General features: G+C 32.0%; 1 protein-coding gene across 3 annotated transcripts; it reads left to right on the top strand.

Annotated features, from left to right (window-relative positions):
• The first annotated feature begins 413 nt into the window (after window positions 1–413).
• LOC106712460 (aquaporin AQPAe.a) lies at window positions 414–22844 on the top strand. 3 transcript variants are annotated; one of them, XM_014505042.2, is made up of 7 exons: window positions 414–614; window positions 16946–17037; window positions 17305–17429; window positions 17937–18206; window positions 19751–19915; window positions 21728–21856; window positions 22628–22844. In XM_014505042.2, the coding sequence occupies exons 2-7, from the start codon at window positions 16950–16952 to the stop codon at window positions 22664–22666; spliced, it is 816 nt and encodes a 271-aa protein (XP_014360528.2). In that variant the 5' UTR covers window positions 414–614; window positions 16946–16949; the 3' UTR covers window positions 22667–22844. The 3 variants fall into 3 exon arrangements, with proteins under 3 accessions (XP_014360528.2, XP_014360526.2, XP_014360527.2); XM_014505040.2 differs by lacking the exon at window positions 22628–22844 and adding an exon at window positions 22331–22423; XM_014505041.2 differs by lacking the exons at window positions 414–614; window positions 22628–22844 and adding exons at window positions 2475–2550; window positions 22331–22423.
• The last annotated feature ends 824 nt before the right edge of the window (window positions 22845–23668 follow it).

Here is a 23668-nt window from a genome sequence, read left to right as displayed (position 1 = left end):
TAATAGATTTCTTTATTAACCCGCAGCTTATGGTAATTTGCGTCAAACAGTATTTTTAGGTCGCAATTCTTACCGACCCAGATAACACATAATTTGTAAGAAGGCAAAGAATTATCTAAATTCTCCAGAAAAGTTCAATGTGAAATTGCACTACACCCTTATTACAATTAAAATGTTCTTTTCTTTTCGAAAACTGATTTGAATCAAGTTTAACGAAATTTTCGATTTTGCTATGGTTTTGAACATGTAGGTTATAATTATGCTTAGTATAAATTAAATTTGCTCACTATTCGACGATAGATGGCACGGCAATAAAATAAGGACTTACATCAAGTTTCAATAGATGTCGCTGCAACACCCGAAACAGGAAATCAATCTTACCATAGGGGCGGACAGTTCAAAATCAAGAATTCAAACAATATCACTGACAAAAACGCGCGACATCAGCCGTAGTGGCCGCACTCGCGGGTTTATTATAATTACGAGAACCAACTAATATTTTTTTAAATATTTTGCTACTATATTAATACAGTAGTAGTGTAAATATTGTGCAGATATTTTACATAACGATTTAATTTAAGTCGAACTGAAGTTTGGAGTGATTTTGAAGTTTTGTAAGTATTCAACAACCAACCAATTCTTTATTAATTAATTATAATTTATTATAATTTAAAATTACTTTTAGCAACGTCGCAGAATTTCAATAATTTCTTTTAACATGTAACAGATCCAGTCAAATAAATTTTACCTCCCAAAAAATCAGTATTTGAGATATCAGACGTATTTTTCTATTGTTTAATTGCTGTTGCATTACAATGGGGTCATGGAGATGTTTTGTTTTCTATTTGATAAATCAGATTAGATAAGAACATTTTCGTTTATTGGTCCTTGTTTACTATTAAATAAATTAAGTAAGTGTTAAACAGCTGCATATAAAAATCATAACAGAATCTATTAAATAGAAAACAATCTTATTTTTCTCGTAAAAGAAAATCTAAGCTACGCAAGACAATTTTAAATAAACTATGACTAAATAAACTATTCAATTATTAATTAAAAACATTATTAAAACTTTGGTAATTCATGAATTTCAACCAGTTTTACCGCAAATATTTAGGATGCGACGAACAATATAATAATAAAAAATTCACAAATCGTTCATGGCATTGAAACCTGAAAATTACTCAGTCATTTATTACACGTATACTCGTATAAAATAAACAAATTATTGCTTCTTTTTTAGTGTCACATAATTTTCACACACTCGTGATAAAAACTTGTCTCACAATATGCTAAGTGACAAATTGACGGAAATTTCGGATAAGGCAATCTATTTTAGGGTGGACACTTTTAAGAATTTAAATTTTTTATTCGCTTATAAATTTTTTAAATTAAAGGTCAAAAAGTATGTGCATGATTTTTATTATGAATTTGGTATTTGATAAAATAAGTGCTTTAAATCTTATATATAAAATTTCCATGTCACAATGTTAGTTACCGTACTCCTCCGAAACGGCTTTACCGATTTTTATGAAATTTTATATTCATATTCAATAGGTCTGAAAACCGGCTACTATCTATTTTTCATACCCCTATTAAGTTTTTTATAACTGCGCGCGGACGGAGTCGCGGTCGGAGAATTCAATATATTTCAAGTAGTAGAAATACAAATTGGTACTCGAGTTGGCTATGAAGAAAAGTATAACTTTCAAATGGTTAACTCAGATTAAAGATTTATTGCTTAATGTCCATGATTTTCAGTAATCGTTAAAGTAAGAAAGCACAAGTATTCAAGTAATTTTTTTTCATAATGTCGTTTCGGCATTTGATTTAGATTATTCACGTCAAAGATATTGAAGCTATTAAATCTATCATAAATCGGTGGTTTAGTGTTGATCGGCTATCATCAATGAACATGAATTACTGTCGCAACAATTTGTATGTTTATCGCTCGGGAATATTACAAACACCTGTAGTTAACTGGTTTGATGATCTGAACGCAAACAATGCATATCATACATTGATATTTGAAGGTGCACTGAAACCATATGACCATATTACACAATACATAACAAAACAAACAAAAAAAAAGTTTTATTAGAAGATTTTTTTAAACTTAAACAGAACTACTTTTTTACTTCATTTGATTCGTGTGTTTAAATTTGTTCTCTATTTTACACAAAGGTATATTTATGTGCATAGCTCTAAATGTGCTACTAAAAATACGCTCAAGATCAACTAGATTTTAGACCATCTCAATACGCTTTGAAATTGTAACCTCTAGGCGTTTGATAAAACTCGTTAACTTCTGTATTTTAAGTGCAATCTTTTCATAACAATAAATAAATATGAAAGTCCTTGTAGCAAATATTTCAATTAAATAATGGCCCAGTTTTTCTTGATATGGACAGCCCTGTTGTCGTAGCGTGAAATCTCAACGACTGAACAATGATAGCAATTGAATAACGCATTCGTCCGTCGTCCGCGTACAGCCGTAGCGAATCTACTCTGTTCACGAAGACAACCATTTTACATACTCCAACTAGATATGTAAGTAATAGAGCTGAGTTAAAACTTACATATCACGCCTATTGGAATGATTCTGGCAAAATTTTCTCTCTTCTGTCAATTAATACCAATCAAATACTAGATTGGTTTCGGACGTCGCTTATAATTTTTTCTTTTTGATACCAGTATTTAAAGACTTATATAATCTACGTAGAAAATTTAAAAACTATCCAGTATGTTGGTATTGCTTCTCGCAAATATAACAAAAACGTTTGCACGAACGAGCAAATATTTAACGTGTTATCATCGCAGATAAGTTTGCAACGATTATTGCTACCGTTGTACAACCAGCCTCGGTAAATAGAAAAATGGGACAGATTACGACCTTGTTTTAACTTTTTTGTGTCATACGGGGTTCATCATCATCCTTCCCCTATCTCTATTTACCCCCTTCTTACAAATATCCTCTTTCACACAATCCATCCATACTTTCTTTGGTCTTCCTCTACCTTTATAGCCATACACATTCAATCTCATTATTTATTTTCTTATTATCTTTTTTCGTACGGTATTGTATTTATTTATTAAACTAAATTAATCTCTGCTCGAAATAACCATTTTGATGTATGCAAAATAATTTGTTTTAATTATGTTAGGCATATTTATATTTAATATCATTCTGAAGAGGATGTAGAGTACTATTTTTTTATATTATAAGATGGCAAACGAACAAGCGGCCACCTGAATTCGCCGAAATAGCGAAGCGATCACTGCTCATAGTCATCCGCAATTGCAGATGTGTTGACTATCAGTATTCAGCTGAGGAGAGGGACAAAAGAAAGAGGATATTTCCCCTTCCTATGCGTAATCCTCTTCCCTTTCTCATCATATTCTTCGTAATAACAAAGTGGAAAAGGAACGTGGATTAATATAAGGCCTCCGGCACGCACTCTCGCCGGTCGTGGTATTTTACCGGTCTATCCGACCCATTCGTGAACCCAATAATAATGTTGTTACCGAATCTACTACTGTTACATATTCAGAATGTGAAACTAAATCCGATGAACTAAAATAACAAATAGAATATAATTAGCATTAATATAAAAGCGCAGCGTATTGATTATACTGTCAGGCATTAATTAGCGTTAATAAATAGCTAGGTAGGGCGCACCCGCTGGCCGCCTGCCGTAAAAAGATGTATGAAAACGCGGACCGGACTTCCGGCACCGTACCGTAAGCTTTTCCATCGAAACGCGGCCTTGGCACTAACTGCCTGCTTTGAAAAAAATTTGAAATTCAAATAAGGGATTTCGCATTAATACATCTGCCACTATAATTATAATGATTATGCTATAGTTCTTCATTTCTATAATTTTTTAATACAAAAGATGTAGAAAATTGTCCGTAAATGTTAAATTTATTTCTGGAGTATAGTAGCGGAGAATGGAAAGTTTTTCGAGAATAGAATCTATTATGGTAAATAGAATTGCTTAATCTTTCAAACCGACCGATTTTAAATAATAGGTCTTTTGATTTGTATTCTTAGTCGGAGTGTTTTAAAGTCAGTTTAGAGTAGTCAGTCGTGGTCGTGGCCTTTTTTTAAAATAAAATATTGCTCATTTCCAGAAATAAGCCTGTACTTTTATTTTATGAATTTACCCTAATACATATGTTTATCGCAATGGCGACAGGAGGTGATAAGTTATCTTCATGTCACCGAGCTTATTAAGCTCAAAACGTGTCGAAAAGTATTACCACAATGTTATTACATCACCGGTTTCGGAAAGATCAATAATTTTGAATTGCGATTGATCACTGGTCGTTGATGAACATCTATCTATCTATATATAAAAGAAAGTCGTGTTAGTTACACTATTTATAAATCAAGAACGACTGAATCGATTTGACTGAAAATTGGTAGGCAGGTAGCTTAGAACCAGGAAACGGACATAGGATAATTTTTTTAGGCGGATGGAGTCGCGGGTAATAGCTAGTAGAAGATATTTGTTGCTAATCTCCTATTTGCAATTAATCTAATAATAATTTGACACGGCAGTCAAATTGAACGAACAGTATTGAATAGGTAATTAAAAAATTATATGATCATGCGTTTGTGGATTATAATCTGTGCAATTACTGCAGCTGTCCGATAATCTGTGGAAATGATTGTCAACAATTATCTACTAGCTTCTAGTTGCAACAAACGTACTGACGTTGAGTGGGTATTGGGTATATAGTAAAGGATATACAAAGTGATGATAATGATCGTTTCATATCCACGTAACATCCACCATGCTAAAAATAGCAATAAATTGTTCGATTATTTTTATTATTATTATTATTATGATATTTATCTTAATAATTAATTAATGTAATAAATAAATTCCTAATAGAAATTCTGTCAGAAATCGTTTGCATAATTCACCCTCAATTTTATGAAATCGATTACGAAACCAATCCCGAACTTAGTGTTTTCTCAAAACTAACTGAATTAAAAAAAAGCAATTTTAGCCTAATAAACTGGTTTTTAAATCGGGTTTTAAGCAAAAAGGTTAGATCTCTCGAAAGATAACATAAGCTAAAAAACGCGAATATTTTTTTTGCGAAAAGATTTAATAGGCATCATTGTAGGATGTAGGTTAGTTGCGTGGAATTCACCGAGCGATGTCTCTGGCACGGCTTGGCACGGACGGCACGGAGCCCTGCCTGTCCCTGCAGCACGCACATCTCACTTCCCTAAACTGTTATTACTTATTACATTCAGAGTAACAATAATATTGGCTTTAATAATTTCCAGTCTTAATGCTGTTAAAAATAACTGCATCTATATTATGTTTGGCACCTCAAAAATTAAGGAATATTTTATACGAGAGATATTGTAAAGTTTAAGAGAAAAAACATATTAAATTGATTATTTTTCTTTTTTTGATATTTAACAGTTTTTGACTGTCAGGTTCATTTTTTTAAAGTATACCGTCAGGTAAATTATTTTGCAGAGCATAATTACTTTTCACATGTTTGAGCTTCGGAAGTTTTCTTTGTACTTTATTTATACCCAAGTGTTGGTATGTTACCAGGAATTTTTGAATTAATTTAACTTAAGAAACGTGGCTCACGATTTTATGCTGACAAAATATTTGAGACCAGTGTGTGATAGTTACAGTTTATATTCTTGGCTCTTCTTCAACTTTCGTTACGTGTAAAAGTTTACAAGTGTTTTGGAAAAAAATCATAAAGCTTTATAATATGTACATTCATTGATGGTATTTAAGTCGTAATTTAGAGATGAAATGTTTAATTAAGTAATTATTTACTTTTGAAAAAGACTTAAAACATATAATTGTCAAAAGTAAAAAAGTTTAAGTATATTCCATTCCGTATTTCCGTTACCGAAATTGATTTGTACCAAAATATCAAATTAGTTTTTATAAATAAAAAAAAAAAGTAATTTAAAAAAAACAAATTGAAATTTTAAAATTTCCGCATTCCACGAGACGACAGACATATTATATTACATATAAATATCATTGTATTCAAATAGTTTTTTAAGGTCCGTGTCAATTTTATGGCGTTGTAATTAAAGCTACTTAACGGTACATAAATACGTTTGATACATTTAAAACAGTTTGTATGACGGTGGCTGGCTACACAAATACGGGCCACGAGCGACGACAAAATAAATTAATTCACGCTTCACTAATAACCTTGTAACAGACAGTCTTTTAACTGTTTTAAAAAAAAAATAACCACAGAGAATATTCTCGTATTACATAATACAGATTATAAAATGTTCTAATGTTGAGTTATTCATCTACATAAGATATACCATTAGCCTATCTCTGCGAATTAAAGAGAGTTTTATTCCACCATTCAACTATTTATAAGCAAAAGCATAGTTGTAAATGGTTAAAAAAGGTGACAGTAAATTGCAAAGACAATTTTGCTTACATTAAAATAAGTTGAAAATATTATTTCTCGCTTTACTACAATTTTTTCATCATATTCCAATGAAATATGGAATTTAGGTAAATCATTAGTCAAAATGAAGCAAATCGGAAAAATATGAATTATAGAATTAATCAAGACCAATAAAGATATTATATTTAAATGTTATTAATGTTTGTGGTTTTCTTGAATGCCTATATCATCGGCATTGAACTAATATTATATTACTCAGATAGCAATGAGATTATAATGACTATAGTATAATAAATGCTTGTAGGTTTTTACATGGTAAATTATGTGTATTCCAACTTAGATTTACTAAAAAAAATATTTTATTCCATCCATGTCCCTGGCCTTGTCCCATTCACATGCAGTCGGCACACAACGGTTTATAAACCTTAAAGTTTTGGCTTAATTTTTTTAAGGCTGGTCGTCTGCCTGTCGCCAACTCTACTTGGGAATCATTTAAAAGTACTTCTAAAAATACTTAAAAGGAACTCTTTTATTACATTCTAGCTTTTACCCGCGACTCCGTCTGCGCGGAATAAAAAATAGAAAACGGGGTAAAAATTATCCTATGTCCTTTTCCTGGTTCTAAGCTACCTGCCCACCAATTTTCAGTCAAATCGATTCAGCCGTTCTTGAGTTATAAATAGTATAACTAACACGACTGTATAACCTTTGAGATCTATTACTATCACAAGTCAAATGTAATTATGATTACCCACTAACCATAGACAATTTTATACGGCAACAATAATGTAGACGATTAGCTACAAATTAGACAAATTTAATTTAACAATCCGAACACTTCTCCGAATGTAGAGCAATCATGTAGTTTTTTGGGTCCTGTTCACCAGTTACAAAGGTGTTCTTACATCACGCACTCTGGTAATCGACCATGATTGTATACTGAGAATTGTGCCGGAAAAAGATAGGGTTACGCTCCGCAGAGCCCCGTGACTTCATTATTTTGTCAGATGTAAATAAAAAATGACTCTGCATCTCTTTCTAATGACGCTTGAATCAACGAGACAGGTTATTTAATACAAATTACGTCTTACAAAGTGTTTTTGAGCTGGTACTTCGTAGGCGTGATGGATAGGCCCTACTCCGCCGACTCATCTTAGTCGAACAATGACCTCATAAGAATAAGTATTAAATATTTGATACAATCATCTAAATAGATAATTGAACGAGTTTTAGAAAATAGGTACCTTTTAAATAAACACCTTTTTATGGAAAAACCAGGGTTACAGGTTAAAGCATTTAATTCTTTTGAAATCTGCAACTAACTGAATTGCTTTAAATTCGAATTTGTACGTCATAGATAAGTACCTACATATTATTATTTCCATCAGTCTATCTTCGAAAATTATGAGACCAATTTTAACAGTTTATTTTTATTGATTACTTTTCAATCTGTGTGTTTCATACTAGTAAATATAATTGTTTGACTACTAGTGTTTCCTTAAATATTGCCAGGTAATTGCAGCTTTTATGGAGTTATAACAATCCGTCCTACTGATATCCGTTACCGCGATTTTATTTTAATAATAAAATCCGTCATTAATCGTTATTAGCCCCTTTCATTCGGGCAAAAAGGTTTACGCTTACGATACGCTTCATTTTTTTAATGCGAGAAGTGAAGCTATCGTACACAGTAATAAAACTAAACACACACAGTAAATCTGCTTTTCTTTCACGGGATTAATCTTATGTCATTTTCAAACATTATCATAAAAGCATGTGGCATTTTGAAGGTCCATGGTATGCGATGGCAAATTCATTTAGTGTGTAAATAATTACTTTCATTATCACGGCGGCGCTTTATCGTGACACAAATGTTTGCTCAGATCGCGGCAACGACGTGAGCATCTTATTTCAACACCGACAAAAGAGAACCTTATACAATTTTTTCTGTAAACCTATGATAGGCCAGTGTAAAAACATACGCTGTCTAAAAAGTTTACGTAAGTAGTTTTGAAAGTCTCCCGGATTTCCCTAACTCTTCTGGTTTTTGTAATTTGTTTCATAGACTTTTCAGAAACTGTATATCACAAAATTCGGACCGGTAAAGTATTAATTAAGTAAAGATTGCAATTTGTTTTGAAAAACGTCGTAGGCTTCTGAAATTAACGAAATAAAGATTTAGTGACAAAAGAGATATGATAAAGTTGGTAATAGACAAACAGTAATTTTATTATTATTATTGAGCGAACTTGTCAAATTAGTTACGCGCGGCTAGGTCCGTGGCCCGTGGTCGATGGCTTGGAAATTTTGCCGCTTATGGTTATTTTTTATGTCAAAGACTTATAATATATTGTATCATAAACACTACATTGTTACAAGTATGAACGTAGCTTTCATTGCGTCATTCTTAAAAAAAATGGAGTTTTATCTATGGTCAATGTGCAGAACGTATAAAGGTCCTTTGTCCAATCTATATCTGGATGTAGTACTTCCACCATAATTCTAACTAAACTTTGTATGGTTCACTAGTTGACATAACTAACAATTTATTTATAGATCCTATGTAATTTCAAGAAATCTATAACCGTTCTAAATATATTGTCAACTATACTTTTAAGATTCTTTAATTAATATTTACAATACCTAACCACAGATAATATAAATGTTTTAGTTGGTTGTTTTATTAGTAGACAGATAGTGTGAATCATGACTGTGTAATGACTTGTCTCAAATTTTTTGCTCCACACCGCAGTAGAAACAGGTTCCCTTCCTTTTCGAGCAACAAGGTTAATTCCAATTCGACGCAGTTGCCCGCCGAACTTTAAATGATTTTAATAATAATACAAATAATTGACATTGGAGTAGGTATATACTTTGAAATGATGTAAAAAAAATTGTGAACCCTCGGTATTTCAATTTATAGTAATTGTAATAATTATTTTAGCTAAACACAACATTATTAATTAAGTAGGTCTTTTTAATTGTAAATTTAATTAGTAGTAAGCATGTTAATTGTTAACAGAAATAATATTAAAATTCAATTATTTAAAATAACTTAACTATTAAATACAGATAGATAATAAAAATTATTTTGATTACTAAGTTGGAATGTACCAGGCGAACATGACTTGCCCCCAGTGAGGGCGGCCTCTGGGGAAGCGGTCCATTACCTCATTGCCAGTTATCTATTTCTGGACGACAACTAAACTTGAAAATTACAACAATCTATGTCCATCAAGATGGTCTATTTCGTTTGGTTGTAGTAATTCATATTGTTATTGCTCTATTTTAGAATACTGAACTCAAAGGATATGTACTCGCCTTAATCCAATTATCTTTGATTCACTAAACATGTTTTGAACATTTATGTTTTCGTGCGTAGGAAGTAAACTTAAAACTATCTCGGTTACTTTCAAACAGAATGACAAAGATGACAATATTTTTGTACGTGTATTTAGGCGGAGGGAAACTCTCGGTAAAATTGCTTTGGCTATTTCTTTACACTTTTTTGTTACAGCAGCACAAAGAAAATAACCCTTGATCAAATTGATTGAATATTTTTAAAGGAAAAATGTCAATAATAAAGGATTATTTATTCCTTAGTTAAAACTCTTAAGGGATCTCGCAGAATTATAGCGGAGTATTTATTACTCACTTCTGCAATACCTATTAATGGCATAATTAATCTTGCTATTTGCATAAAATCTAGGCAAAACGCCTGTAGACATATGTAGATATAAGTATTTTCCATTCAATTAGTAATTGCGTGCCTAAGAAGGCTCTCATCGCCACATTGGATTATTCCTTTTGTTTTTTGTCTTTGATTACGTCGTAAGCCATTTAAGAAAACAAAAAAAATAGTTTTTTTTATTATTGTGCTGTAATTTATATAATGAATGGCGTTGCGTCATTTCTGGGTAAACTTTTTATATAGACAAAGGAAGCAGACGGCAACGATGTAGAGTTTACATGCATTTTCTTATTGCACTGTCATATCGATAACATTTGAACAAACAGTTTTAACGTAGCATGTGAATATACCATTATCATACTAAATCAGAGATTCATATTTTTTCTAGTAGACCCCTTTTCGAAATTTTAACACAGTAGATTCTCGATATCTTGATTGTCAAAGGATATGGAAAAAAATCGACTTATTGAGTATTCGACTTAACAAGGAATTCAGGATGAAGTATCGTACTAACTTGTTATCGAGTATAAATATGTACTAAAATGACTACGCAGAAAAAAAAACATTTTTATTCCAGATACGAAATCTTAATAATTCGAGAAACCGAGGATTTAAGGGATTAGCAGAAGGGAACGGTACTTTTTTTCGACTTAACAATGTCGAGTTATAGAGATCCCACTGTAGCCTGTGTGAATGCTCCCTTCCCTGTTGCTACATTTTTCTTGAATTACCAATTTCAACCCCGGTCGGGCCTTCTGGACCATTGGACTTCGAAACTTCGAGTACTTCGAAAATCACTATGCCAAATGTAGCTCCCTACTGATCTCACTGACTAGTGTACCCCCTTCTTTTTCATGCATGTCTATGGCATATTTCTTTTTCCAATTATCAATAATGACAATTATCGATAAAGATAATCTAAAGGATTAGATAATCTTAACAATATAGCACTAATGATAACGACAAAATAACATCGTGTGACGTTTGAAATTTCCAGTTATGTATAACCCACCGCAATAACAATAAGTATGTCAAAATGCAACAACAATAAGTACTAAAGTGAACAACTGTGGTATTTATAGTTTCTGCGCAGTTTCTTGCTACATTTCTTGTAACAAAATAAGGTAATAAAGGATAAATAATTAATTTCGTAATTTCGTTACATACAATTTTTTTCTTTAGACCAGTTGAAATATTCGGCCAATGTTAATCTTTTAATATTGTAAACCGTTATGTATAAAAAAAGTTTCCTGTTGCGCAGGAAATCGATATTAGTCACTAACTGTATCATGATTTACTAGAAAAAGTATTCATCGTAAAATGAATGGAATAATCCAGCTTGATTAATACAAATATCATGATTAACCTGTCTTGACTAAATGTATGTACATTCTATAATTGTTTGATTTTGTATCTGCATTATAGCCTGTCATAAAAACTCTGGTCATATTGCAGAAAGTAATAAAGAATCTGATTGAAGCTCCCTCAGAGCATAAAGGTATAAAAAAACTATTGTGAAGGCAACAGAGATACATTTTTTATCATAATATTTTTTTCATAAGACAGTTCACAACAAACATTTTACTCTAAGTTATACTCGACGCCATTTTATTGTAACGCGAATCACGCATCATGACTTCCACTGCTAAAAGAAGGTCTTTGTCCCCTTTGAGGATAAAAAATGTAACCTTATTAACGCCAGTTTTGTAACTGTTTTAGCGAAGAATTTAATCTAAACACCATCTAAAAGCTCTCTTTATATTTGATACTTTGAAACTGTACCAAGTATTCCACTAGTTGAATAGGTTACATGTTCTCACTGTGCTAGAAATGTTTATTTTCTACACCTTGATTTTATTATCACTTCATTAAGAAATTACTTATGAGTTATTACATATTATATTTAAGAAGTTACCTCAAGGGCGATGAGCTATTCACCTAAAAAAAGCTAAGCGGTTGAGCTTCTTTTAAAAGTTGTCCAAAAGAACAAACTTAAAGGGTATTTCTAATATTGTAAGCTGTAACCATCCCTTCAGTTATTGTTAACAATACAAAATTACAATAGTTTAGCAATACTCTATAATCTGAAAACCTCAAACAGCTTCCTTGCTATGAATTCCTAAGGTTAACTTCCAATATTTTACTGCTTATGTATGTTCCTACCCATATTATTGTATATCAAGTCATGTTTACTCATTCCAGCACGTAGCACAGACAATCGATGTAATGTATCACTCAAGTAGGTACCTAAACGCTTATCTTTTGTGCCTTCGAAATTTAAAATAGTCAATGTAAATACTTCTTTGTGAATTTAAAACGATATCTCACCTAGTAAACGTATCAAACAAAAGAGTTGCAAAGTCCCAAAGGAAAAAGTTTAGCCCTGGCTTAAAGGACGAACTCCAAATACATCCGAACTGTTGCGCATTGTCAAAGAATACATTGTTATTCTTATAAGCAAATTATATTCTGACCACGCGGGAGTTTACTCAGGGGAAATAGCTATTATTGTCCGTGTGTGCTAATGCCTGCTTGATTAAAATATTAAACAGTACTCATACATTATAATTGCTAGGTAATCTACCATCTATACTATATACTTATACAATACTATATACTTAGAGCGAGGTAGGTAGACAAAATGAGGCGTAAATTGAGTCGCGAAATATGAATACACGGGAGGAAATGTCAGTACGATTTTCAATTCTTTTTCTTCATTTTCATTGCTCTTTTTATCACATTATATACACACGCACATATTCTAATTCTAAATGTATCTATCTTACTTAATATTATAAATGCCAAAGTTTAGATGGATGGATATTTGTATGAAGGTATCTCCATAACGGCTCAACGGATTTTGATGAAATTTGGCACAGATGTAGAACATAGTCTGGAAGAACACAAAGGCTTCCTATTAGGTTTTTTTTTATTCCGCACGGACGGAGTCGCGGGCGACAGATAAATTGAACATGAAATGAACACAACCTAAGTAATAGGAATAAGAAACATCCTTAAAAACAAATTTTGATCAGATATTTCTGAAACATAAATATTTTTACCGCTCGATTGTAAGAGAGTGAAAATTTAAATTTTAGTATTTGTAAACTTAATGCCAAGGGACTCATTAATTAATTGCATAATTAGTGGTTAATAAAATAAACTAAAAAAATGTGGCATGGCTCTTAAGCTATCCAATTGTTTAAAAATATTTCATTGTCAAAAAGGCTTATTAACGACCATGTCCTTGAACTCTCAAAAAAAAATCCATTTTCCGTGAATCAATCACAAGTAAATATCGACATTAACATGACAAAATGTCATTATAATCATAGAGTTGTCATAATGACCCTTTTAGTCACGTGCAAGTAATAGTCCCACCACAAATTTGGTTGAAAAAATCCTTCATTACCACTTTCAAGAACATTCCAATAATCAAATTGATAGATAGAGCCACAGTTAATGTGTATTACAGCAATTTATTCTTATTTTGTTATACTTTTCTGTTTCAAATTAAGTACAATATAAATATTAATATAAAAGTGTAATTATTATTGGGTGCGTATTGATTTAAGAAGTAAAATCGTTATTTTCATATGTGAACTTGACCTTAGAAAAGAATGCCGCGTTATTAAAATTACTGACACACTTACTTGAAATTCCCCTATGTGTACGGTGTTATTTAATTGTTATTTCTATGAAAGTTAAATAAATACGCACGATATTTAATTAAATTGAATAATTGATGTGAATCTAAATATTTGGAATATTATTCTATGTAATTGGAGATAATCAATTAAATACTTAATAATGATAAAAAATATTATTTTACATTTTAGTACTGGATCATGTAGCACTAATATTTGCTTCATCGCCAGTTCCGAACATCTTGTGATGATCCTGTAAAAACAAATGAATAACGTGTCCACACATCTTAGTATCTTAGTATATAATATTATAAATGCAAATGTTTAAATGGATGGATGGATGGATGTTTGTTTGAACGTATTTCCAGATCGGTTGCATGTATCTCGACGAATTTGGCATAGAGGTAGAGCATAGTCTGGAAGAATGCATAGGTTATTTAGTAAGTTTTTTTTTAATTCTGCGAGGATGGAGTCGCAGGAGACAGCTAGTTTTTAATATCTTACCACATTACTTACGCTATTGAAAGCTTTTTATTTCAATAAGTCATTCTACAATAGGCAATTAATACAACTTCACTTCACTTTTCTTTTATTATACCTATATATATGATTGAAGTTTTATCTAGTCAGTTGTACCTTATGTTACCTTATGTGTTTATTCCTGATCGTTCCGGAATATTTTTAGTTATTATGTATTAACATTATTGTCAAATATAGGTACTGTCAGTCTGTGTTAGAATTCAAAATAGACCGAGTCATACGTATACCTTCCTATGTCGCCCCTATCTATTAGCATATGCGTTAAATATACAAGAATGTCAACTATGACAAACTTTACACAATATATTACATAAGCTACTACTTACCAACATACAACATAATCATATTAAGCTTTACGAATATGTATCACATGATTAATTCACATAATAGTGAGAATTGATTACAAACTAATAAAAAATTTAAGTTACATGACGGACAATCTAAGCGAAAAGTGGCGTAGAAAAATTTATCCAGTGACAAAAGTCTATTTAGAACCTTTAGCTTACTTTAATTTAATAAATAAACATTACAGTTTTTTGACTACACTCAAAAAGTTAAGTGTACACACAACATGTTAACTACTGTATTAATATTAAAATTATTCTGAACTTTACATTTTTGTGTTCTGAGTCACAGTTTCATCATATGTAATCAAAACTTTCCGATCATGTTGATATTTTCATAAGCTTTGTTTTTTTTTTTTTGTTATTCTTGGAATATTTAAGAAACAGCTTCAATCAATTCATGGCGTAAATGGATATGAATAAGCAACTCAAGGCGTAGTAAATCGTGATGCATATTTTTCTTTTTGGTACCGGTCACGGCGAACCGCATAAGCCTTGTTCCTATAAGGTGCATGGAATAATGCCAGTTAATGTTTATGCAACTGCCAGTAATCAACTCATGGTAATATATTATTTGTATTGTAGCGACCTCTTTTAACATTTGTATAAACTGTTCAATTTATGGTTATTATTAAATCAGGAAAATAAACATAGTCGTACACCAATGTAAGCGGTAAAACAAAAGATTTTCGCAAGATACCTAAATTATTTAAAAAAAATAAAAATGTTTACTAATACCAATAATAATAGATTCAGATTCTATAGATGAACATGAAAATGTACTTGAAATTCAATAGAATTATCGATAGAAATACGTAAATCATGAGGTTTGAATCCTTATTCCTGTACTTTGATGTGCTAGAGAATTTCTGTGAAAAAAGAGCTATACTAAACAATGAAAGCAATTTACTATCCGCACTAATTCACACATCAAATGCAGTTCACTATAATTATAAAGTAACTTAACAAACTCGTTATAAGCGGAAATAGTAGTCCCTAATTTCCTGTCAATGAATTGTCTCATCCAAAACGTGGACAACAAACAAACCGAATACTTTCTGTATAATTAGTCTAATCTACCTAATTCTACGTCCGGTACACTATAAAAAATTCCCGCAACACAATTAATGTGGGTACTCGTAAAATATGTAAAATGCACACCATTGTACAACATACGGTCAAAAGTTCATCGCAAATAAAGTCAAGGTACAAATAAAATCTTGGCAAATTTAAAATTACACGATTACTTTACTTTCGTGTATGGAAAAATATGAGAAATGAAAGATGAAGGTGCTTTATTTGTACTCAAGGTAAATTTCGCGGTTAAATACACTTCGTGGACTTAATATGGTATAATAAATGTGTATTGTAAACAATAAATTTTGTTAAAGAAGTTATATAAAGAGCCAGTAGCATATTACATAGAAACATCAGATCAAATTAAATCAAGAAATATGTCACATATGTATAATTTAATTAACAGTAAAATATATTCAGGGAAACGTTTGCTTATGTGAAAGTAAGTAGCATATGTTTTTTTTTTTTTTCAATTTTAAGACTTTTTTTAAATAAGTATTTTTTCCTCTAACGTCATATCTACGTCACAGCGGTATTCCCAATTCCATGTCACTTGATGCCAAACAAGGCTGTGGTATCACGAATTATTTACTCGGAAATGATAAACCGGTTTCGATATGCAGTTCGGGTGAATTAAAGCAGATAGGAACTCGATTTCATCCGTTATTTTACCGTATATATAGTTGTAACTGTTGATAAAGCGGTAGTCTTACGAAAGTTGTCAAAGCGAATAGAATCTCATAACAAAAGAGTAAGGTATGTCCACATTATAAGATGTTTAAAAAAAAGGGGGCTAAAACCAATAGATAGTATTTTATTGTCAGATAGTGGCGAGATATTCGAACAAAATCATACTGTCGTTTTCGGAGAGTTTGCTGAAAAATTTGAGTACAGAATACTGATTTTGTTTGAATGTTTCGGAAGTGGAAACCAACGGTTAGATATAATAAGAAAGTAAGCTACCAATATAACTACTACTAATATACCACTTCAAAGTAAACGAAATAGTACTGTTTATACTTTCAATATTTTCAAAAGAATATTTGAACTATGAATAGAAAATATCACTTACAAATATAATTCGTTGAAGACTTCTTGCTAGTGTATGAAGCCTGTTGTTAATAAGAAGTAATCACTTTCTTAAGTATATCCATCTTCTTCTTCCCATATATAACGACTACGATATACTACGATAAAACTAATTAAAAATTATTCCACAGAACAATGGGTGAACTTGGAAGGAAACTTGGACTGGACGAGCTGTCTGGAGGAACCTCGGGCATCATCAAAGCAATTTTAGCCGAGTTTATTGGTATTCATATATTCATTATTTTACCTCATATAAAAAGTGTACCAATTCAATTTGATGAAATATATTGGTCCTATTAAAATGTCTGCAAATATTTTTTTACTGTAATAAAAATACTCTGCGAAGAAATTCAAAGATGTTGCGTAGTCAACCAATCGTCAATGAGCCAGCATGTTTGTCTGATGACTAGTAGACCCTAAATGTACTGAAGCCCCTCAGTGGGGACGTAGCGGACGAATATAAAATACTAAATTGAGTTAATGTTTTCAGGTAACTTGCTACTCAACTTGTTCGGTTGCGGTGCGTGCGTGAACATAGCGCAAGGTTCAGGCGCAGCGCCTGATATTGTGCTCATTGCACTCGCGTTTGGATTATCTGTGTTTGCTATTGTTTCTGTAAGTACTCATTTGTTTAAATAGCTATTAATGTTGAGAGGTTGTGGCAACACATGTCGCAGCTTGTTTAATGTAATAAAAGCTTGTAACTTAGTCTGAAATTTTAATTAATAAACTGTTTGATACATTTAACATCATCAATTAAAGTTAAGTTTTATATGTTAATTACATAACAGGTTTAACAATCTATTAATATATTCTTCGTCTAATAATAGTATTTTTTCATTAACAACTCGTTATTTTTGACGATTGTTTTACAAAGTTAACGTATTGCACTTTTGTTGGATATTTATTTTGAGCTATAAAAATGATTTTAGTGGACGATAACGAAGATTGTACAATTGTTACTTTATACGGTTAATTGCTCACGATAAAACTACAATTACACAAAAAGCGGAAAAATCGGTACCTAAATAGTGGACTAGTTTGCAAGTGTTTTTTGATATAATTTTATATCATCTTCGAGATTCGATATTTGTTTTCATCTGTGATTTTTTTTATCTATAGGCAATCGGCCACGTATCAGGGGGTCATGTTAACCCAGCTGTGACAGCGGGACTCGCGTCTGCCGGTCGTGTAAAGCCCGTGCGCGCGGTACTGTACGTGATCGCGCAGTGCGCGGGCGCGGCAGCCGGCTCCGGCCTGCTGAAGGCTTTCACGCCGGACCGGGCGGCGGGCTCACTCGGCGTCACAGGACTGGGCACTGAGGTTACGGCGTTACAAGGATTCGGGATTGAATTCTTCCTCGGATTCGTGCTCGTCTTCGTCGTGTGTGGCGTAAGTAGAGAATTAATAAAATATTTATAGAACGCCAAAAACCTAATACTTTCAAGGTTAGTTTTAAAAAGCTATCACCAGCGGTCTATAAGAAGCAGAAAGGAACAAATTCATCTGAACTTACATGAACTGAAGCTTTACTGAAAAACATCCCATTAAAATGTGTTTCATTGTAAATTCTTCTCTTGTTTCTCATAGAATAAAAAATAGGCGACTGTCCTAAATGTAACCAACTTACAAAATCTAAATCTAAAAGATGAAATTCTGTGTCTTTCTTGAATACTAAACTTTACAATGAATCCAGTAGAAATAATGCGAAATTTAATAGAAGAGAACGTCAGTTTTCGTGACCTGAGGTAGTTAAGGATTATTCACTAAGCCAAGCTTAACAGTCCATTTAAATAATGGCAACTGCGATAGTACCGTGAAGTAAATATGATAATTTTAATATTGCACTTTAAAGCAAATTCACAAATTGAAATAATTCTGTACTTGAATAATAGAAAATTATTGCAAAACTAAAAGCTGTTGGTTTTTAAATATCAACTTAATTGCCGCATGTTGAGATGTATAATAACATTTTTATGGTGTTTTTTTTTTCAACAAAGTCGGCAGATCGTAATTAGCTTTTATCTGACAATTTATTAATATAGTGTCAGAGATAAAACGCCATGGCGACAGCACAGGATAATTGTGTTTACATTCGATCTTTCATATTTTGTATATCTACGTATATATTAAAAATACCAAGGTCAGTGGGCCTAGCATGAATATTTGTGACAATCGCTGTTATATCGTCATCGAAAAAAAATTTTTAAAACGTATCGGTCGTAAATTACACCAAAATACCCAGATTAATTTTGATAATTGATGAAACGAAATCGATTGTCATAAATATGACGAATATTATCGAATATATCACATAACACAAGGTCCACAGGTACTCTGACAGTGAGACTAGACCTTGTGGTAAGTTAACAAACTGACCACAAAACTAACAAAATATGTCGTTCATCTACTCTGTACGAATAAGACAGGAATGAGTATCCTGGATCGATTGTCTACCTAAAGGAGCTGACAAGCGGCTAGATCAATAACTTCAGATTGTAATCAAGAGCATTAGTTTTAGAACTAGATAAAATCACAGACGGCATCTTTATAAATTTTCCGATATGATCTTATCAAGATAAATATGAAATGTCAGGGTCAACAACATCTATGGCAATAAAGATCAATGCACCTAATTCAAGTTCAAGATTGTATTTGGTGATCGTCACTAGTGAATATTTAAAATAATTTAAATTCAAAATTATTTCACCGTTAGGTCCGTTACAGTTCCTGTTCTTAGAACTTCAATCAAGATTTTTAATCTTTATCTCTATAAGCTTTTAAAATGATACAATGATGATCATTGGCGACTAAAAAACCAAGTCTTCTTACATTAACTTACAGGGTGATATAATATAGTGTAAAATATATGAAGATAAGAAGTTAGTATGGAGTCTACAACATAGACTAGAATTAATCATAGGTACTATTTCTAGGTATGTGATCCCAACAAACCGGACAGCAAAGCGACTGCGCCTCTGGCGATAGGGCTAACAGTCACCCTTGGACATCTGCTGGCTGTGGACTACACAGGCTCCGCTATGAACCCCGCCCGCTCCTTCGGATCCGCTATCGTCGCCAATGTTTGGAATGACCACTGGGTAAGTCAACAAGTCTGCAAGCTCACACAAATGACGGGCGTTAGGCGCGATGCGGCGCAGGACGCCGCGCTTGCGCAGTATTTGCAGACTAGCTCGTAATCCAGATCCACGCCCATTATAAAACTTAGCAAGGATGTTTTAATACAATATAAGGGATTTTCGTTAAAAAAATTAAAATTAAAAATACATGAAAAATATACATTTTTTTGGTATTCAAAACGCAATTAAAAACCTCATGAAATGAAATAATAAATACAGTCCATTAATTATTTAAATCTATAATTTAATAACATGATAATTTTCAATGACATACTGCATGCCACCAGTTGGTGAAAATTTCAAAGTCCCATAATTCTTTAACCAGGCACTATATTTAAAAAAATATTTGATATACGTATAAAGGACATGTATAGGTAGAACATACTCAAATATTTCTTCAATCAGAAACATCGACCTATTTGACTGTCCGCTTCGCGTGGAATGCCCCGTAATTGACGTTGACGATATGAGACAATTGTCACAAATATTCGTGCTAGGTCCACTGATCATTGGAATCTCCGTTAAATATTCCTCATGACAATGGCATTATCTTGACAATTTATAGTCTTAATGTGGTCTCGTGTAGGTCGCGCGCTCGGCCGGGTCCGGTCCTAAACGACCTGTCATCCATTACAGCTAGGATTGGATCATAGCTTTTTCTAGTAACACATGGCGTAACACCGACCATTTATAGTTATACCCTTCACTTCGTTACCCAGCGATGACTTGATACACAAATATAGTTACAAATATTTATTATTATTCTAATTTTCACTTTTTACTTTTAATGGATAAAAAGGTAGAATTTCTTTGCCAGTAAAGAAAGATAAATACACGTAACATAGGATATAAAGACTGAATTATAACATACAATTAACAAGTCATTCAACGACAGCGAAACATGAAACAATTTTCAAAGGCTCAAATCCGATGTATAAACCCGTAACTTCTATTAACGCTTTTATATATATTTACTTACGTAAAATTTAGCTATAAAATATTTTAAATAAGAAAACTATGGTTCTAGTGATTCAATATTATATTGTAGAAGTTTATACATTTTTTTCATATAGTAAATGGTAATTTAAATTGTAGATACCACAGTGTCATTGCAAATATTTAATCAATGTGCGGTTGGACAATACCATTAAAATAGCATTACCACAAGGACGCAAACAGTAAAAGCGCCACCTACATGCAAATATCTGATAACTACATAATAGTTACGTAGATACCCAAGGGCCCGTTATTAATGTTCCTATCCTGTCTTTCTGAGTAATCCAATTAATTGGAATGAAAGCACTATTAATAATTAATAAAACGTATAAAGTTATTCAAACACTATCTTTATTATTTTTCCTCTATATTTGTTATCTTTTGTTCTTTGATATAATGAAATGTGCCAAAAACGTATGTTAGTATATGCCGAAAGCGAAATTGTCGTAGATCTGTAAATTACGTACGCGATGTATTTCTGTAAATTATTTCTGGATACGAATACGTAACGTCTAGACTTCATATCCCATTAAAAATATCAATCTTACCTTGCGTTGTAATAATAAACTGCTAAAATTGTCGAAATAGATAAAAAATGACCACCATGTAACTCGTCACCTTAAACTGCATAAATACAAACTAAACTCTTATCTCGCTGTTCCGGACGTTTGAAAGTCGTTACAATATAAATTTATTTGACCGTTTAATATCAAACTGCCTTCAAATTCTTCCATTGTATGCTGTACCTAGCAAGGTCTACTAATGTTACGTATCCAGGTGTACTGGGCGGGCCCGGTGGCCGGCGGTGTGGCAGCGGCACTACTCTACGTGCACGGCTTCTCCGCCCCACCCCCCGACAACATCACCCCACCCCGCTACAGACCCGTCGCCGGAGACGAAAAAGAGGTAACTATTGTACACGACTACACCCTACAAGATTCACTTATAGTTAACATTATTAAATTACAGTACAGCACAGTAAACTACTTTTGCATTTAATGCGCTTTCCTTGACCATCCTTATCTGCTCTCTAAATCTCAGCAAAGCAAGATTATATTTTCAGATTTTAGTTTCAAATCACTTTTCTTTTTTAATACGTAGTTATAAATGATAATAATTTGTACAATATTATCAAATAAGGCAATTTACCGGATGCGTGATCAATCAAATAAAACGATATCTAATTCTACCAAAAACTGAATTTCTAACTACGATAAGCCATTTTCTAAGTAGACTAGTTTTATTTATTATTTATTTATTCCTTCATCTTTTCAATAGGCCTGTGCATCTGTTACTTTCGCCACGTTGTTTTTAAGAAATAGCAGTTACTTAAAATGACATAAATGTTTTGTTATTGTTATATAAATCTCACTTTACAAGCGTACTGGACGTCTAGCGCCTACTGCCTGGACAGTTGAACAAAGCGTAAGCCTATTTTACATCTGCTCACATATTTAGTATATCAAGTTTTATTCTCAAATTTGCAAAAAGTTAATCATCTCAAAATATGAATTAAACAGTTTTAACCTAACATAATAGTCGATGGTATTGTTAGAATCTATGGATTATTAAATTTTAATATAAAATATTGACTTTTCGATATTTTATACTAATTCATAAATAATTACCTATTTAAAATTGTTAGTGTAATACATATTGAGTTCCAATAAATTTCAGCTGAAGAGGTTGGACGGTAAAGGCGAGGACATGGCCTGAGAGCGAGCGAGACTAGCGACACTAGCGCCGCCCGCGCCCGGCGGGATCTCCGTGCCCAGCGACGTGCGCCCGCGCGTGCCTCCACTGACAACTCGCAACAGACTATATTAAAACATTTATAATCTGCACGGTCCAAGCGACGAAAACAATTACATCTGCATTTAGATCATATATTTTTGTATCTGCATATTTGTTAGATTTAATTTTTTTCCTTATTTTTTTAATCGATTATGTCTATTACTTTAAAAATTTGTAATGAAATTAAGCAAATCTAATAAGTAATATTGTAAAAATGTAACAAAATAAATACACTTTTAACATGTAATCGTTTTCGTAGCTCGGGTCGATGTTTCTAAATGAATTTTGATTACGCACTATACTCTGTGTCTCACCAATTCTATCTCTGATTTTCAGTATACCAGAACAATTTAAATTTACATTTATAAAGATAAATGATAATTCAAGAAAACGAAAAAAAAATATGTAGAATTATCTATCCACCTCGATATTATACAATGTTATGGTTAATATTTGTGTTCAGTGATTATCAAAAACTGCCAATGAAACCATCCAAATACTAACTTATTTAATAATTATACTGTCCAAAAGAAAAAGAATATTTGTTTCCGTTAAGAATTAATCTTTAAAATATATATAAAAAAAAGTTTATGTAAGCGTATAAATTCTACATTTACGACGTAAATAATTTCTTAATAAACAAAAAAAATATATTTTGTACTATTTATCGAACTTATCTTTAACAATTTTAGTCTAGAAATTTTTTATTGTAATATAGATTTTTTATCTGTATACAAATTTTACAATTCAAATAATCGCTATATAAATTAATAGCTTTATTTCATTTCTCGAACAAAATTATTTAATTTCTTAATAAATAAAAAAAATCTTATTTATTAAATAAATTATGGACTATTCTATGAATGTATTATTAGCTTACAGTTTTTCTCGCAATCTCAGAGTGAAGTTTATTTTCTAGTATTA

Source organism: Papilio machaon, chromosome 3 (genome assembly GCF_912999745.1).
Source record: "Papilio machaon chromosome 3, ilPapMach1.1, whole genome shotgun sequence".
Classification (NCBI taxonomy): domain Eukaryota; kingdom Metazoa; phylum Arthropoda; class Insecta; order Lepidoptera; family Papilionidae; genus Papilio; species Papilio machaon.
Note: the sequence above shows the minus strand (reverse complement) of the source record. Positions and strands in the feature narration are given on the sequence as shown.

What these genes read in the sequence shown, in the direction of transcription:
- LOC106712460 (XM_014505040.2), top strand. Translation starts at nt 16,950, where the DNA reads ATGGGTGAACTTGGAAGGAAACTTGGACTGGACGAGCTGTCTGGAGGA. An exon ending in CTGTGTTTGCTATTGTTTCT is followed by an intron (nt 17,430 to 17,936) that starts GTAAGTACTCAT and finishes TTTTATCTATAG; the next exon opens with GCAATCGGCCACGTATCAGG. An exon ending in ATGTTTGGAATGACCACTGG is followed by an intron (nt 19,916 to 21,727) that starts GTAAGTCAACAA and finishes TTACGTATCCAG; the next exon opens with GTGTACTGGGCGGGCCCGGT.